This window comes from Eptatretus burgeri, unplaced genomic scaffold (genome assembly GCF_056783735.1).
Source record: "Eptatretus burgeri isolate ZD-2024b unplaced genomic scaffold, Ebu_testis_v1 Ebu_testis_scaffold_3153, whole genome shotgun sequence".
Classification (NCBI taxonomy): domain Eukaryota; kingdom Metazoa; phylum Chordata; class Myxini; order Myxiniformes; family Myxinidae; genus Eptatretus; species Eptatretus burgeri.
The window spans coordinates 414456-430394 of record NW_028225101.1 but is presented as its reverse complement, the minus strand read 5'-3'; the positions used below and the strand labels follow the sequence as shown (position 1 = coordinate 430394).

The 15939-nt window shown below is 44.4% G+C and overlaps 1 protein-coding gene across 5 annotated transcripts in view; it reads right to left on the bottom strand.

Annotated features, from left to right (window-relative positions):
- The window catches only part of LOC147006806 (uncharacterized), a 46390-nt gene that overhangs the window by 18371 nt on the left and 12080 nt on the right, over positions 1–15939 (bottom strand). For 4 of the 5 annotated variants that reach the window (XM_085867859.1, XM_085867858.1, XM_085867856.1 and 1 more), the window contains 12 exons: positions 15202–15342; positions 15038–15094; positions 14275–14330; positions 12873–13079; positions 12030–12121; positions 9554–9595; positions 9249–9303; positions 8020–8226; positions 5686–5984; positions 3039–3125; positions 1533–1577; positions 324–372 (listed from right to left, as the gene is read on the bottom strand). In XM_085867859.1, the coding sequence (XP_085723985.1) occupies positions 324–372; positions 1533–1577; positions 3039–3125; positions 5686–5984; positions 8020–8226; positions 9249–9303; positions 9554–9595; positions 12030–12121; positions 12873–13079; positions 14275–14330; positions 15038–15094; positions 15202–15342 (1337 nt within the window). The remainder of the gene's footprint in view (positions 1–323; positions 373–1532; positions 1578–3038; positions 3126–5685; positions 5985–8019; positions 8227–9248; positions 9304–9553; positions 9596–12029; positions 12122–12872; positions 13080–14274; positions 14331–15037; positions 15095–15201; positions 15343–15939) is intronic. The other variant, XM_085867860.1, reaches the window with a different exon arrangement.

The window sequence follows — 15939 nt, the reverse complement described above, 5'->3', positions numbered from 1 at the left end:
GGAATAAGAAACCCACCCAAAGTCAAACACCTTTAAACAACATGAAGAACATGCAAATTCCGCGTGACCCTTCCAATGACAAGTAATCAACATAGTGTGCCACAGGCAGGGTGGTTCAGTGTGTGTGCCGTCCCTCGGATGGACGTTAAACCGACGTCTAAGTCTGCAGACAAGAGTTGGTGTACGTTAAGGATCCCACGGCGTCCTTCGTGAACTGTAGGTGAGCGATCACCGACACCATGAGCAAATTATAAATTTCTGGCTTAACGACTGTAACTTGTTTTGTTCATACTGTGATAAGTTCGAGTGAAATCCACACTTACCAATGTTTGGATCATCAAGTCTTTGCATTATGGCAGCTTCCTTGTGGAGCTACAAAAGAAAAAAAAAAACAATAAAAGACAAGAAAAAGAGCAATCAGAGATTGCACACCCTCGCCAGGACTTGTTTTGTGTGGTGTGTTGCAGTGGTGTTTGTGTACTGGTGTGTTATGTAATTAATAATAGTCATAACTAGAACTTCCACTTTATAACTGCTGCCAGTGATGACCGGAAACCAAGACATCCCGCTTTGATCGGACACCTGAGCTTCATCCATGACGTTTTTCATGACTATTTGATTAAATTCAGAATGGGATTAAAATATATTAAATTCAGATCAAATGGAAGACCAAATAGGTATGAGTCCTGCATTGGAGTCATCAGAAGGAACCAAAAACAAGCAAAGAGAAAAGATGAAGTCATCAGGAGGAACCTGGACAGGATTCACATTTCAGCTGATGCTCCTCTACCCTCAAAACCCATCCAGGAACAGCCAAATGAGCCTTATTGAAAAATTAAATAATAAAAAACCCACATCAAAAAATTAAATAATTCTGGCTGCCAGACTATGCATCCGATCAAGTTGAAATTCAAAACATGTACTCCCCATCACTACGAGATCACAATTGTGAAGTTTCACGTCGATTGATTCCGCGGTTCCAGAGGAAACATTATTTAATAAATTTTTCTTAAATCCAATATGGTTGCTAAACCATGTGACATCAACTATTCCTTCACAAACTTCTACAAACATGCCTTGGGGAACATTTAGGTGAAGTTTCCAATCGATTTGTCGAGCTATTCTGGAGAAGAATATTTAAAAAAATATGTTTTAGGGTCAATCCAACATGACTGCCACACCACGTGACCCATGACGTCATAATGATCATTAAAACATTCTACATGAGTCGTCGCACCAATGGTGAAAAAAAAATCGTCTCAATCTGACAAGAGGTTGTTGATAAAAACACGAAAGTTCTGTGCGGACAAACAAACAAACAAACGGACTCAAACGCAATACCCTCTCCTTCAGCGATGGTTAAAATTAAACAAATTCATTCTCGAACCAGTATAAAGGTTAACTAACCACATAGCTGTAACCACAAAGTTGTAACTCACACAGAGGGACTCACAGCCTCACAGTTCAGAGTTAAATTAAACTATTCGTTCAGTAATTAAAACACAGTTATCTCCACGTTCACACAAACTTACTTTGTCGACTGAATCGTTCACATATTTTTCCTTCTTCAAAGCAACCTGAAAGAGAAAACAAAAGGTCATAATAACAACAAATACCAGAATTAGGGGGACGGGGGGGGCAGGAATGGGGAAATAAATAATGATTGGAATAAAGAAGCCCCCTCGACTTTGCCTCAAGACGGTTTTCTCCGGCAAAGATAAAAAACACCCCGACACATTGGGGTCACGCTGATCCTATGTCGCAAGTCTCGATGTAATCGGACGAGCAATGCAGGAGGAGTCGCGCGACAAACACACAAACAAGAAAGACGTCGTGCAGAGCACAATACTAGCATGATCTAGAAAATAATTGATGGTTGATTTCAGTTACCTGATCTGTAAATATTCTTCAAATTTCAAATCAATTGGATGAAAATTGAGGATTTTAGAAATTTCACCTTAATTGTTGACCTTTGTCCTATCTAACCTTTTGACCTCAAAAACAAGAGGCTTCCAGCTTGTGACGACCTCTAACAGGCCGTGAAGTTTCACGAAGGTCGGAGTAAAAACGTGCAATAAGCCTAAAAAAAAAAAAAGCATGGAGTTCATTGATTGTTGAGGTCAAAAGGTCAACATATTCGAACAACTGAGGTCAACTTTTAAAATCCTCAACTTTCATCGGATTGACTTGCAATTTGAAGAAGGTTTGTGTGTCACGTCACTGAATTCACCACCAATTATTTTTGAGGTCAGCATGGGATAAAAGGTCAACACAGGCCAAAGGTCAACAACTTGGGTCACATTTCTAAAATCCTCAATTTTCATCGGATTGATTTGAAATTTGGAGAGGATTTGCTTCTTTGGTCATTGAATTCGCCAACAATTTTTTTTTTTTGAGGTCAAATTTGCTTTCGAGATTTTTCAAGGTGTCATGCTCTGCACGACGTCTTTCTTCTTTGTTTATCTGTCTGTGAGCAGGAAATTTCAAAGAGTTGTGGACGGATTTGGACGAAACGTGGTGGACAGATTGAGTGTGTGACAAGGAATCGATTCGATTTTGGTGACGATCCGAATACTGATCCGGATGCGAGGATTTTAATTTTTTTTTAAAGTGATTATTCACCATTGAGATGGAGCCAAAAGCGATATATGGCATATTTCAAAAAGTTGTGGATGACTTGTGCCGAAACTAGGTGGATGAGTTGGTTTAGTGACAAGAACAAGCCGATGCGATTCTGGTTCAGGTTCGAATACAGATCCGGACTATCAGTGGTGTCCAAACCGTAAACTGTTCAGTCCAGTGGAGGTAGCTACTCCACCGACATCTATGATGGAATCTTCAGGAGGAATGACGTGGGGCCTTAAAGTCTAAAGAAAAAGCATCTTTCATCTCGACGGAAACAAAGGAGACAAATTCAGATACAGGAGAATCTCCCTGTCCCTTTATTCCACGTGTCCCTGCACCGTGTTATATCAAGCTCTCCCAGGAGCTGTTCCAGAAAGTGAAAGGAAGATATTAAGTATAACACAAGCTTGTACCTCCACTGCAGTGTTGATGTTCTTTGCTTGGTAAACCAATCCAAAGTCTCCTTCTCCAATTTTGGAGATGACCTGCCAGTTCCCGATCTGATAAAGGCACAAACAGGGATTCACAACAACGCTGATGGAATATAAGAGAAATAACACAGCTATGATTGAATGACTGTTTCACATAAACTCAATAATCACTGCAGTGTCAATCAATAATAACTACAGTGCAATATAATAAAGAATATGGGATATATATATTTACATATAAATAAATGTTTTCAATGTCGAGGCTCATATGAGAGCGAAGACACAGAACGTACAACAAGGGGAGAAGGAGATAAGAGGGGTGGGAGTGGGAAGGACAAAACAGTGGGGAACAGAGATATGAGATCTGTGGAAAGAGAGGGATGAGGTGGGGTACACGGGGTAAACAAGATGGACATTACAGGGACTTTCAGGAAGGAAAGCAGGGAATTTGACAGAGTTGGGTTTGGGGTGGATTAATGGGGGTTGAAATATTGAGGTTTTGGATGAGGGAAGATAAGAGGTGGTGGTGAACGGCTGTTTTGAAGACCTGGGGGGGGATGGGATTGAACAGAGTGTGGGAGTTTGTTCCAAAGGTGGGAAAAAAGAGGAATGAAAGAGTGAAAGTGAGCAATGATTCGTGATTTTGGTAGTTTTTACCAAAAGGGGGTTGCTGGCGGACCTTGAGCGCCCTGCGGAAATATGGGGGGGACATATCGCAGATAGAGCAGGGGGGTGAGACCGGAGAGGAGACGGCAGAAGACAGAAAGACCACTGACCTGCCTGTGGTGAGAGAGTGAGAGACCCAAAGACTCAGCCTCACCACGGGAGATACCAATGATCGGAAAAGCCTTGGTTTCCACAGCGTGAAGTCGAGAAAGGTGAGAGGCAGGAGCACCAGCCCGGAGGGGAGAGCAGTACTCCATCAGGTTGTGGACGAAAGCTTTGTACAGTTTGTGGTCAGGATCTCAGGTGTGCCAAGGAAGGACTTTGCACGACGGAGGATGCCCAGTCAATGACTGGCTTTGGAGACCAGTTTGGGAATGTGGCTTTCCCAGGAAAGATCATGGCAGATAGTGAGACCCAGAAGCTTGAATGAAAGCACTTCTTCCGGAGGATTGTTGAGAAAGTGGATTGGGGGAGGGGGGGGTTCCAGACCTTTTGGAGAGACAGAGTAAGAGTGTGAGATTTGTCCGGATTGAAAGACATGTTCCACGTGTTGGACCAGTTTGTGATTTTACCCAGATCTGCAATGAGTGAAGAAGCTGCTGCTTGCTGATCTGAAGGATGACACATGGTACTGCAGAGGGTGGAGTCACCAGCAAAGAGATAAAGAGGATTTTCCAGAGAGTCAGAGAGATCATTGATGAAAGCCAGAAAAAGAACAGGGCCCAGGACGCTGCCTTGAGGAACTCCAGCCTGGACAGGAAGAGGGGATGAAAGAACTCCATTAAGGGCCACACGGTTACTGTGACAGGAAAGGAATTCTGCAAGCCATGAGTGGAGATGTCCTTGGATATCATTGGAAGAGAGTTTGGTGAGCAGGACACGGTGCCACACCGTGTCAAAAGCACACGATATGTCTCGGGAGATGGCTCTGATTTCATGTCCGGCATTGAGGACCTCCATCCATTGTTGGGAGAGCAGAAGCAGCATATCCATGGTGGAGTGACCTGGTCTGAATCCAAATTGATGATCGGAAATCAAGCCATTGGAGAAGAGGAAGGATTTAAAGTCTGAAGTGATGATGGAATCCATAACCTTGCTGATGATTGGGAGCAGGCTGATTGTTCTGTCGTTGCAGGGATCTGTTTTTGCACCTTTGTTATGCAGGGCAGTGATGTTTGCAGATTTCCAAGCAGATGGCAGATGACCTTGAGCAAATGAGAGGGTGAATAGAACAGAGAGAGGGTGAGCAAGAGCAGCAGAGCAGGTTTTTAGGACACGTGGGCTGATGCTGTCTGGACCGGTTGCAGAATCTGAGTCGAGGTTTGAAAGCAAAATCTCCACCTTGTCAGGAGAAAAGGACACAGAGTTCAGGAACAGTTTGGTGCGACTGGGTAAGGTGGGTACAGAAAGCGATGTGTTTGGGACACAAGATTTAGAAGCAAACACCGAGTTGAGGCATTCAGCCTTTTCACGTGCGGTATCAGCAATGCGGCCATTTGAGGTAAGGGAGGGGCTGGAGGGGGAACATACACCAGAAATAGACTTAACTAGACGCCACCAGGATTTGGAGGAGGGAGAGAGGTTTGAGAGTTCAGACTTGAGATGAGAAAGATGTTGTTTTCTGGCTCTCCTGAGGGTAGATACACACTTGTTCTGAGCTTTGTGGAAGGAATTGAGATTACCCTTAGTTGGATTTGCCTTCCATGAGGTGAAGGCAAGTTGTTTCAGGAAAACTGCCTCACCACAAGCTTCAGTGAACCATGGGCAGGTGGAAGGGAAGGACAACTGAAGACGAGAGGGGATAAATCTGTACATGAGGGAGAGCAAGTTTCTTTGAAAGAATTTAATAAGATGACAAATTTGTGTTTGAATTTGTGATTTGAGAAATCATGGCATCGATTTAAGTGGACTCATTCATTCAAACTTTGGCACCCCACTGTAGGTAATCCAATATCTTGCTTACCACTTCATACTCCTCAGATTCCGCGTCCTTCTTCATCTTGATGTAATCATCTTCATCATCTTCACTGCTATCATCTTCATCATCTTCACTCCAATCACTTTCATCATCTTCACAACTCGCACCTTCATCATCTTTACTGCCGTCAGTCTTATCATCTTCACCACTCTCACCTTCATCATCTTCACCACTCTCACCTTCATCATCTTCACCACTCTCACCTTCATCATCTTCACCACTCTCACCTTCATCATCTTCACCACTCTCACCTTCATCATCTTCACTCTTCCTGAGAAGCAGATCTGGAAAGACGAAGCAAAATCAAGATAAAACAGATATTGTAACAGAAACATAATAATGGACAGAATACCACCGTGTTCAGACGTGTGTGTGTGTGTGTGTGTGTGTGTGTGTGTGTGTGTGTGTGTGTGTGTGTGTGTGTGTGTGTGTGTGTGTGTGTGTGTGTGTGTGTGTGTGTGTGTGTGTGTGTGTGTGTGTGTGTGTGAACATGAGATGTCAGTTTTATAAATTAGTCTTCTTATTCTTCTTGGGGAGCCAGGTGTTCACATACCATGTCCCTGAGTAAGAGGTCTCGAGCTCAAACCATGAACGATTGGCCCGAGTCTTTCAGGAACCGGATGGCTAGGCCTGACATGGTTGGCGTTGCTCAAGGTAAGAATCTGTAATTTGTTCTGGGTGTCGACAGTACCTTGCCAACTCTTCATGAAAGACACCGGGGATGTTTAATGTCTCGAAACCAGTGCCGTATAGACAGTGACCTAGTTCGGGTTTGTGTCGGCCGGGGCCAAAGGTCAATAATAACATCCCCAAAGGCACTGACGTCGTCAGGAATTTCTATTGGGGTTGGGGGGGGGGTGGGTTCTATTGGGGTGGGTTCATAGGAAAGAACTCCAAGCTTCCCCAGCGGGCTCAGCAGCGGAGCCCTGGAAGCTGTTTAAAATGAGAATCGATTTCGATTTTGTTATGATATGATATCATGAGTTGATTAGGCTAATTAACTACAAAGAATCCCGAAGATTTCTCATGTTTCTAAACACGCGCCGTGTTCAGGTGCAAAGGGCAGTTGAATCGGTCCTTCCATGGCACGGCGTTATAATTACAAAATAAATAACAAAAACAATGATTACATTGTAACAAAGCATTTATGAACACTAATAATATTGACAACAACAATAAGACTTGGACCATTTGGTAATAATAACAATCACAACGAAGTATAATCCCTGCCCTGGTCCAAGCAGACGTGGACTTGGTGAAAGGCAAGTTAATGCCGAAGTCGAACAACAGGCAGGTATGTTACAAGGTCGTTAACAATAACTACATCAAACATGCATGAAGCATGGCACCTGTCGTTCAGTTGGCCAGACACTCTTTCTGTCGGGCACTGCTCCAAACTAACACCCAGGACAAGGTTCATCCGAGGGACTGCACACTTGTGACCAAATGCCCCACCGGTGAAGCACCAATTTGATTTCATGAAACACGGATGGAACCGCCAGGAAGGACAATGATCGAGCGATGCGATGTGCCGTCAGAAGCGAGGGGGAAGCTGACGTTTCTGGCATGAAATCTTCATCGGACCAAAAACAACAAGCACAACAATTATGACACCGGCCCTCAGGAGCAGGACTGGCTCTTCAATGGACAGTGTCCGGTCAGGATGAGAATCAGAGGAGACTGTGCAGTCCAGGAGTAAATTTGCTGCATCTGCACAAGCCTGTCGGACACAGATCAGTTTACAAATGGGACATTCGGTTCAGGAAATGGATAAAGGATTCATGGTTCTCGGACAGGTTTGTTTTATGAGGAATGATGAGAATAAAGTAAACAATAAACAAGGAGAAAAAGAGGTTAAATGTCACGTCCCCCGTGGTTTTAGTAATTTTTCTGTCCGTAGTTTAAGGGCTAGCCCGTATTTACAAGATCTATGTCCATGTGCAACTGGCTTGAGTGGTCATGTGACGTGGAAGAACATTTGTGACATGTGACATTTGGCAAGTCTCAACAAAATCAGACCTTGCACGTCCGACAAATGGTTGGGGACACATTCAAGGGACAAAATCTCAGCCAGTCGGCCATCCTGGAAGTGATCTCGACAACAGACACCGTCACGTGTTGTCTTCGTGCCAGGTACGAATTAAAGTCAGGTACGTTTCGAACCAAGTCCATCGGGGATGAATAATACATTGATGTTACATTCGAGACAAAGATCAAACATCATGAAAACAAAATATTGTCCGTTGGACTGACACGATCATTGCCCACTCCGTCCAAAGTCTCTGGACATCAACGTCACAGTCTACCTGTGGTACTCACCTCTCTTCTTGTGAAACCAGTCAAGTAGTGACTGAAGGACGACACAGTCTTCCATGTACTCACCCAGCACACATCTGTGACAGGATAAGTACTCGCGTACCTCACAAAGGTGAGAGGAAAGGTACTTATACAGCGCAGGAAAGTGACACTCCAGGTACGCTGCCTGCACATAACACTTCGACTTGTTGTAAGCCTTCACCTTTGCATCTGAGAAACACACACAAACAAGAGACATTTCGGCACAGGAATAAACACCGGCAGGGTACCCGCTCTACGGGCGATCTTGTTCCAAGCGTGCACCGCGTTCTTCTGACACATACCTTTATTTGGGTGGTGTATAGGCAACATTCAGCTGCTTCAATCGCTCACGAAAGCAAAATAAAGAACAAGAGTGAGAATTGCTTCGCAATGCACGCCCCCCGACCGTCCGACGTGACATTTTCCAAGTCCAAAAAGGGCACGGCTCGTTGGGAAATTGACGAGATGCCCTGAAACTCGAACTTGCTCTGAAACTTATCATCATGAAGCCAGGTACCGAGTTTCAGGTGAATATGTTAAAGGGTTTTTAGGGAAAAAAAAAAGGTTTTTAAAAAACCACAGGTGGGACGGACAGACGGACAAAAAACCTATAATCCCCTCCTGTGAAACCGGAAGGGGACTCATACCCCGGGGTATGTTTATGAAGCAAAAACCTACCGACTGCTTATTATCATTCAAAACACCTGACGACACTGGAAAACGTTGGAACACTGTACTGGGAATAGTGGATACGTGTAATACCCTCTCCCACCTGAAGAGGCGCTGTGTGATACAAATTTACATCGAGAATTTGTGTCCCTCACCGCCGCCCCCCAACCCCCCCTTCCACCCAAAACCACCGGCAGAGATGAAATACACCCTGATACACGAAATGGGGTCACGCTGGTTCTACGTAGCAATGGAATCGACCGAGAACTGCAGGAGGAGTCGCGCGACAAACAAACAAACGCCGGTCCGTGAATGATGACAGCGAAGGTACACTTGAGGGATGGACGTCAAACCGACGTTCCATGATGCAGTATAAGGAGACGGATCCAAAAGGGTGTTTTGCAAATCTTAAATCTGGTTTGATTGAGTTGAAGAAAAGTTAATAGTTAGAGTGATGAGTGATAAATTCATGTCACAGAAACACACAATCTGTAACTTGTTTAACTCACCATGTGATAAGTTTGAGTGAAATCCACACTTACCGATATTAAAGCTTGAATTATCAAGTCTCCACATGACGGATTTTTTCATCCAGCGCTAAAAAAAATAATTTAAACAAGGAAAGAAAATTAATTAAACAAATTCATTGTATAACCGGTATAAAGGTTAACTAACCCCATAGCTGAAACCACAAAGTTGTAACTCACGCAGAGGGACTCACAGCCTCAGGGGCCAAAAGACAAAGATCCATCACAGACAAAGGATCCACCAGGACAGTTCAGACATAAATTAAACTATTCGTTCAGTAATTAAAACACAGTTAATCTCCACGTTCACACAAACTTACTTTCATGGAATCGTTCAAATATTTCGCCTTCTTCAAAGCAACCTGAAAGAGAAAACAAAAGGTCATATTATAACAACTTCGATACAATGTGGGAAAACTATTAAACTATATGATATTGGTGTGTCGTGACGTACAATGATTACATCCATTTATACAGAAGTCTCTGTGGAGGAGAAAAGTGACAGAAAGGAACAACTTGACATCGACCGAGGATAAAAATGGGGAACAGGTGGGATGATTACATGGACACAGCACAAGTGAATCTCGTTGAGTGGCAGCAACTGGAAGGGGAAGAGAAATATAATTGAGGGACGTGGGAAGGAGGGCAGGAAGGCAATGATGGGAGGAACTATGAGAATTAGGGGGACGGTGGCGGGGGGGGGCAGGAATGGGGAAAATAAATAATTATTGGAATTAACAAGCCCCCCGACTTTCCCTCAAGATGGTTTTTCCCATTATCTTTGGTGAGATTTCTGACAAAGCCATCATGTCACAAATTACACATGGCTCAAAGGAGTAGCCTGTGGGGGGGGGGGGAGGGGGGTTCTGTTATTATCGTTCTTCAAACATATAATTTAAATACGTCTCCAAAATAACTCTCGTGAGTAATTCAAAACACTTCACTGCGCAGGAAAACTTCGGGACAGGAATACTAAACTGCAAAGGGTGAGACTTGTAATACCCTCTCCCACCTGGAGGTGGCGCAACAACATACACGTTTCCATGGAGAAATTGCGTCGTCGTCCCCTCACTCCCTGTGCCCCAAGACCACAGGCAAAGATAAAAAAAAACACCCCCATTCACGAAATAGGGTCGTGCTGACTCGTTGTATCAAGTCTGGATGTAATTGGCCCAAACTGCAGGATAAGCATGACAAACACACACACACACACACACACACACACACACACACACACACACACACACACACACACACACACACACACGCACACCAGTCTGCAAATTGTCGTAAGGAAGTAAGGATTAGATCTTTCACCCCTGTCTGTCTGTCCGTTTGTAACTTGCGAAATAGAAGATTCACAAGTTTATTGATTGATTGGTCTGCTCTGTTATTGGTCCCCTACTGGTTTTACCAGATGGGACTTCACGTTTGCTCTCCATCTATCCGTCCATCAGTCCCACCTGTATTTTTTTCAGACTTTTTCCCTCGTACCCTTTGACAAATTAAAATGAAACTTGGAACATTACTTTATTACGACAAGTTACAGAACAAGTTCGAGTTTCAAGATGTTTCGTCCATTTTTCACAGAGTTATACCCTTTTTAGACTCGGAAAATATCACATATTATTCATGGGTCAGTGTTCAGCTGGCCTGACTCCACCCCACTGCTTTACACTCATTGGCTGCACAGCTGGCCTGACTCCACCCCACTGCTTTACACTCATTGGCTGCACAGCTGGCCTGACTCCACCCCACTGCTTTACACTCATTGGCTGCACAGCTGGCCTGACTCCACCCCACTGCTTTACACTCATTGGCTGCACAGCTGGCCTGACTCCACCCCACTGCTTTACACTCATTGGCTGCACAGCTGGCCTGACTCCACCCCACTGCTTTACACTCATTGGCTGCACAGCTGGCCTGACTCCACCCCACTGCTTTACACTCATTGGCTGCACAGCTGGCCTGACTCCACCCCACTGCTTTACACTCATTGGCTGCACAGCTGGCCTGACTCCACCCCACTGCTTTACACTCATTGGCTGCACAGCTGGCCTGACTCCACCCCCACTGCTTTACACTCATTGGCTGCACAGCTGGCCTGACTCCACCCCCACTGCTTTACACTCATTGGCTGCACAGCTGGCCTGACTCCACCCCCACTGCTTTACACCCATTGGCTGCACAGCTGGCCTGACTCCACCCCCACTGCTTTACACCCATTGGCTGCACAGCTGGCCTGACTCCACCCCCACTGCTTTACACCCATTGGCTGCACAGCTGGCCTGACTCCACCCCCACTGCTTTACACCCATTGGCTGCACAGCTGGCCTGACTCCACCCCACTGCTTTACACCCATTGGCTGCACAGCTGGCCTGACTCCACCCCACTGCTTTACACCCATTGGCTGCACAGCTGGCCTGACTCCACCCCAATAAAATCATGCACCGCCATTGCATGAAGCAGCACAGAGTGGCAGGCCTCAGGCCTTCGGCCGAGATGTTAGTCCATGGCCCATTGTAATTGGAAATCCCAGGTATATAACCACGATGTATACATGCACATAAGCCGTTCGCATGTTTTTAGTTCGTGCAGGTCCATCGGGCTCTTTTCATCTCGAGAGAAAAAAAAGAGACGAATTCCGATGCAGGAGAATCTTCCCGTCCCTTTCTTTCATGTGTCCCTCCATCGTGTCCATCTACCGTGTTCCATCGAGCTCTCCCACCTTTGCATCAATTTAAGTGGCCTCATAATTTTGCACCTCACTTCAGGTAGTCCAATCTCTTTCTTACCAGGGACAAGGAAAGAACCTTCTTAAAGTTGTTGCACTTCTTCAACAAGGTGTCATCACCTTCATCACCTTTCCAAAAATCGACATGAAAACCTGGAAAGACGAAGCAAAATCAACATAAGACGGATATTAAAACAGAAAAATATCAATGGACAAAATACCACTATGTGTGTGTGTGTGTGTGTGTGTGTGTGTGTGTGTGTGTGTGTGTGTGTGTGTGTGTGTGTGTGTGTGTGTGTGTGTGTGTGTGTGTGTGTGTGTGTGTGTGTGTGTGTGTGTGCGCGTGCGTGCGTGCGTGTGCATTGTGGACATGAGACGTCAGTTTCATAAATTCTTATGATTGGCGAGCCAGTTGTTCGTACAGCATGTCTTCGAGTAAGAGGGCTGGTGCTCAGAACATGAAAGATTAGGCCGAGTCTTTCAGGAACCGGTTGGCTCGGCCTGACATGAGTGCGTTGATTGGAGTCGGGAAAGGCAACAATCTGTAATTCGTTCTGGGTGTCAACAATACCCTGCCAACTCTTTGTGAAAGATACTGAGAGATGTTTAATGTTTCAAAAGTAATGCTATCAGACGGGACACCAAGGACAAGGTTCATCCGAGGGACTGCACACTTGTGACCAAAGCAGTGCCAGCGAGAACAATCAAAATGCTTCCGGGATAGGTTTTCATTGTGAGGAGAGATTAGAAGTAAAAAATGAAATAATTAATAGAATGTGGTGACATTGGACACAAAGATCAAACACCATGAAAGCAAAATATTGTCCAGCGGACTGACATGAGCGTTGCCCACTCTTTCCGAAGCCTCTGGACCTCAGCTTCACAGTCTGCCTTTGGTACTCACCTCTCTTCTGAGCAAACCAGAACTTTAATGACTGAAGTTTGACATTTTCTTCCACGTAATCATTCAGCACATTTCTGTGATCATCAAGGTACTGATGCAACACATTGGGGTGAGAGTAAAGGAACCGCTTCAGCACATCACGGTGACCTTGAAGGTACTCAATCCGTGCAGATTTGTCCAAGAAAAGGAACGTCTTCACCCTTGCATCTGAGAAACACACAGAAAAAGAGAAATTTGGGGAAACGTTAATAAACATGCACATGAACAAACAGTGAGATACGTACAGAGATAGACCATGGACCACCCCCAGAGGAAGAATGTGGCTGTGCCAGTCTGCCAATCTGGAATTGATTGGATGCTTGTCTTCCAAATGGAACACGTCCTTCAATCATGCAAAATATCTGTCTCGCAACATCGCTCTGGAAGGATCAAGCAAACTCACTCATCAAGCTTGCTGATACGGGGCACTCTGCACAATGGCCTGACGTCCCCTTCGGTGACGTACACGAGGCTCGGGGTCCGTCTCTCAGGACCTTCCCAAGAGCCAATGGCCAGCGTCTTGCTCGGTATGCGAGCCAATTCGCCTCAGCACGAATACGAGTTCTTACAGGCCATTTCCTGGCTACGTTCTCTCTCGACCGCGTGAGTCGATCACTCCGCACTCATGCGTTCCTCTTGATCTCTCCTGACGTCACACCGAACAACCGTTCCACCTCTGTGGCGTGGCTTACTCGCATGAAACCCCGGGAAGGCGGGGCCTCTGCCTGCTCGGCACGCCTGGCTCGATCGTCAATGCAAAAACGTCGGAATAGGTCACAGTGGACAGTCACATGCTGGGGGAACTTATCCTTAATCCCCATGTTATTGGCACCGCACCACCCCCCCCACCCATGTGGTGACACTTAAGCTCACAGTTTCCTGACTTAATTACATCGAGATGTCTCCTACACATCCACGGACCAAACAACTCTATTCCATCCGAAATTTCCGATTAAATTCCTACATCTACCCCCACAAACGTATCAAGATGTATATGTAAATATATATTTTTCAAGATTTCTGCCCAAATATGAAAAATTGAAAGCTGCTGAAAGAGGATATTAAATTTCAGGTAAGTGACAAAAGCCGCCAAGAAAGAAGGGGGTGAAAGGTTGTTCAACCACTGCCGTGGCATCAACGGAGAATTAAACAAAATGTTCGGAGCTCGCACGGTAATGGTTGCTGCGGTGAGAGGAAAGTCGTTCATGTCATTGTCATGATTAACAAGCAGCCACCACCATCACAGTGAAAAATAAATAAAACAACAACCATTTTCAGGTGTTTCCTCCAACAAGTGCTGAAACACCCAAACGAACCGAGATATCGAATTTATTTTCAGAAAAGATTCATTTTCAAAACTCACCACCAGCTTGCAGCTCTTCCTGAGGAGGTTGTGTTGTCATTGGAGGCTCAGCACTCCTGCAAAAATAAGAAAGGTTTTTTTTAAAGTTGCAGTTAAAAAAGTTAACAATGTTAAACAACGTCAGAATAAAAATGTATTATATACTATATATATATGATTCAAAAAAATATGATTCAAAAAAATATGTTTATTTATGATTCAAAAACTTTTTTTGATTCAAAAATCAAAAAAAAAATTGATTCAAAAAAATGATTCAAAAAAAAATCAAATTTTGCATGTTGCCCAAAGATAACCCAAGTGTGGTTTCAGTTTGGCTAGTGTATCTGGGGGAGGGAGTACAAGGTGGGGAGAAGCCCCAATTCTCTCCAGGTAAATGTCTATCATATTGCACCACATGGTGATAGCCGGGATTGAAAATCATCATTTGCTGACATAAAGAAAGTTTGAACAAGTCGATACTTCGCATTGCAATGTTGTTGAAATCTGAGTCAGAAAATGTTTAATTTCATTAACTTTAAGCAAAGGTTCAAACCAAAGCACGCGACACAGCTTTGCAGCAAAGCGAGAGTGATCTTGGCTCGCGTCATCTGCAATGAGTGACATTGGCTGGCGAAGGTTGATGTAAGCTGAGTTCCAAGAAGATGGAAGATGACGTGAAATACAAGTTTAGCTTCAATAACTTTAACGTTTAAAGGAATAACTCTTTCTGTCTCGATCACAATTCATGTCACGACATCCCGAAAGGAGATTTTCTCTTACTTACATGGGACGTGAAACGTCATCACAACACTTCCCTTTCTTTTTTCTTCTGAACAAGCACCTGAGATGAAAAAGATTGTGAAAGTCAATTTCTTGTACATTTTCTCAACTCGATGTTTCCAAAAAGAAGTTTTAAAAAGTGTAGAGAGAGAAAATAAATATATTTACTTTAGACGTTCCCAAAGATTAGTTTTCCTTTTCTTTGGAGGAGTCGAATGTGGTGGTGACTGGTTCACATCAACGTCTTGTGAACCAGAAGAGTTCAGACCAACATCTTTAGAACCAGGAGACTCGTTCATCTTTGCTTTCCTGGAAAACAACACTCCATTTAAATACACAAATTGCTTCAAGTGAGCTACACCGGATGTCATACACATTCTGTATTTCAAAAACTGACACGACAATGCCCCCTCCACCAAACTCCACATGAAATAAAACCACGAACTCGAGATCCCCCTCTATTTGGTTGGGATGAGGAAAAGATCTGTGTAATCTGAAAGTTAAATCTTGAACATTTTTTGAAATATCACGCGCACAAGCGAAGTTACTCAGATGGTTGTCATGGTAACATAATTTAGCCAATCACAGCCGAGATTTAATCAGGTTGAGATGATGTCATGAGGAATAGATATCCGCAATACGAGAGCTCAGTGTTCAACGGTTTTTGAAAGATCACGCACACAAACGTACATGGACGGATGATCGGTCGGTCGGACGGAGCGGAGAACAATCAACTGATTAATCTAAATAATGTGGTGTTCATGAAGAGCAGACTTGTGGAGTAAATGGCGTGTGTGTGTGTGTGTGTGTGTGTGTGTGTGTGTGTGTGTGTGTGTGTGTGTGTGTGTGTGTGTGTGTGTGTGTGTGTATGTGTGTCCCCAACTACATATTTGTGTTTTTAAAATG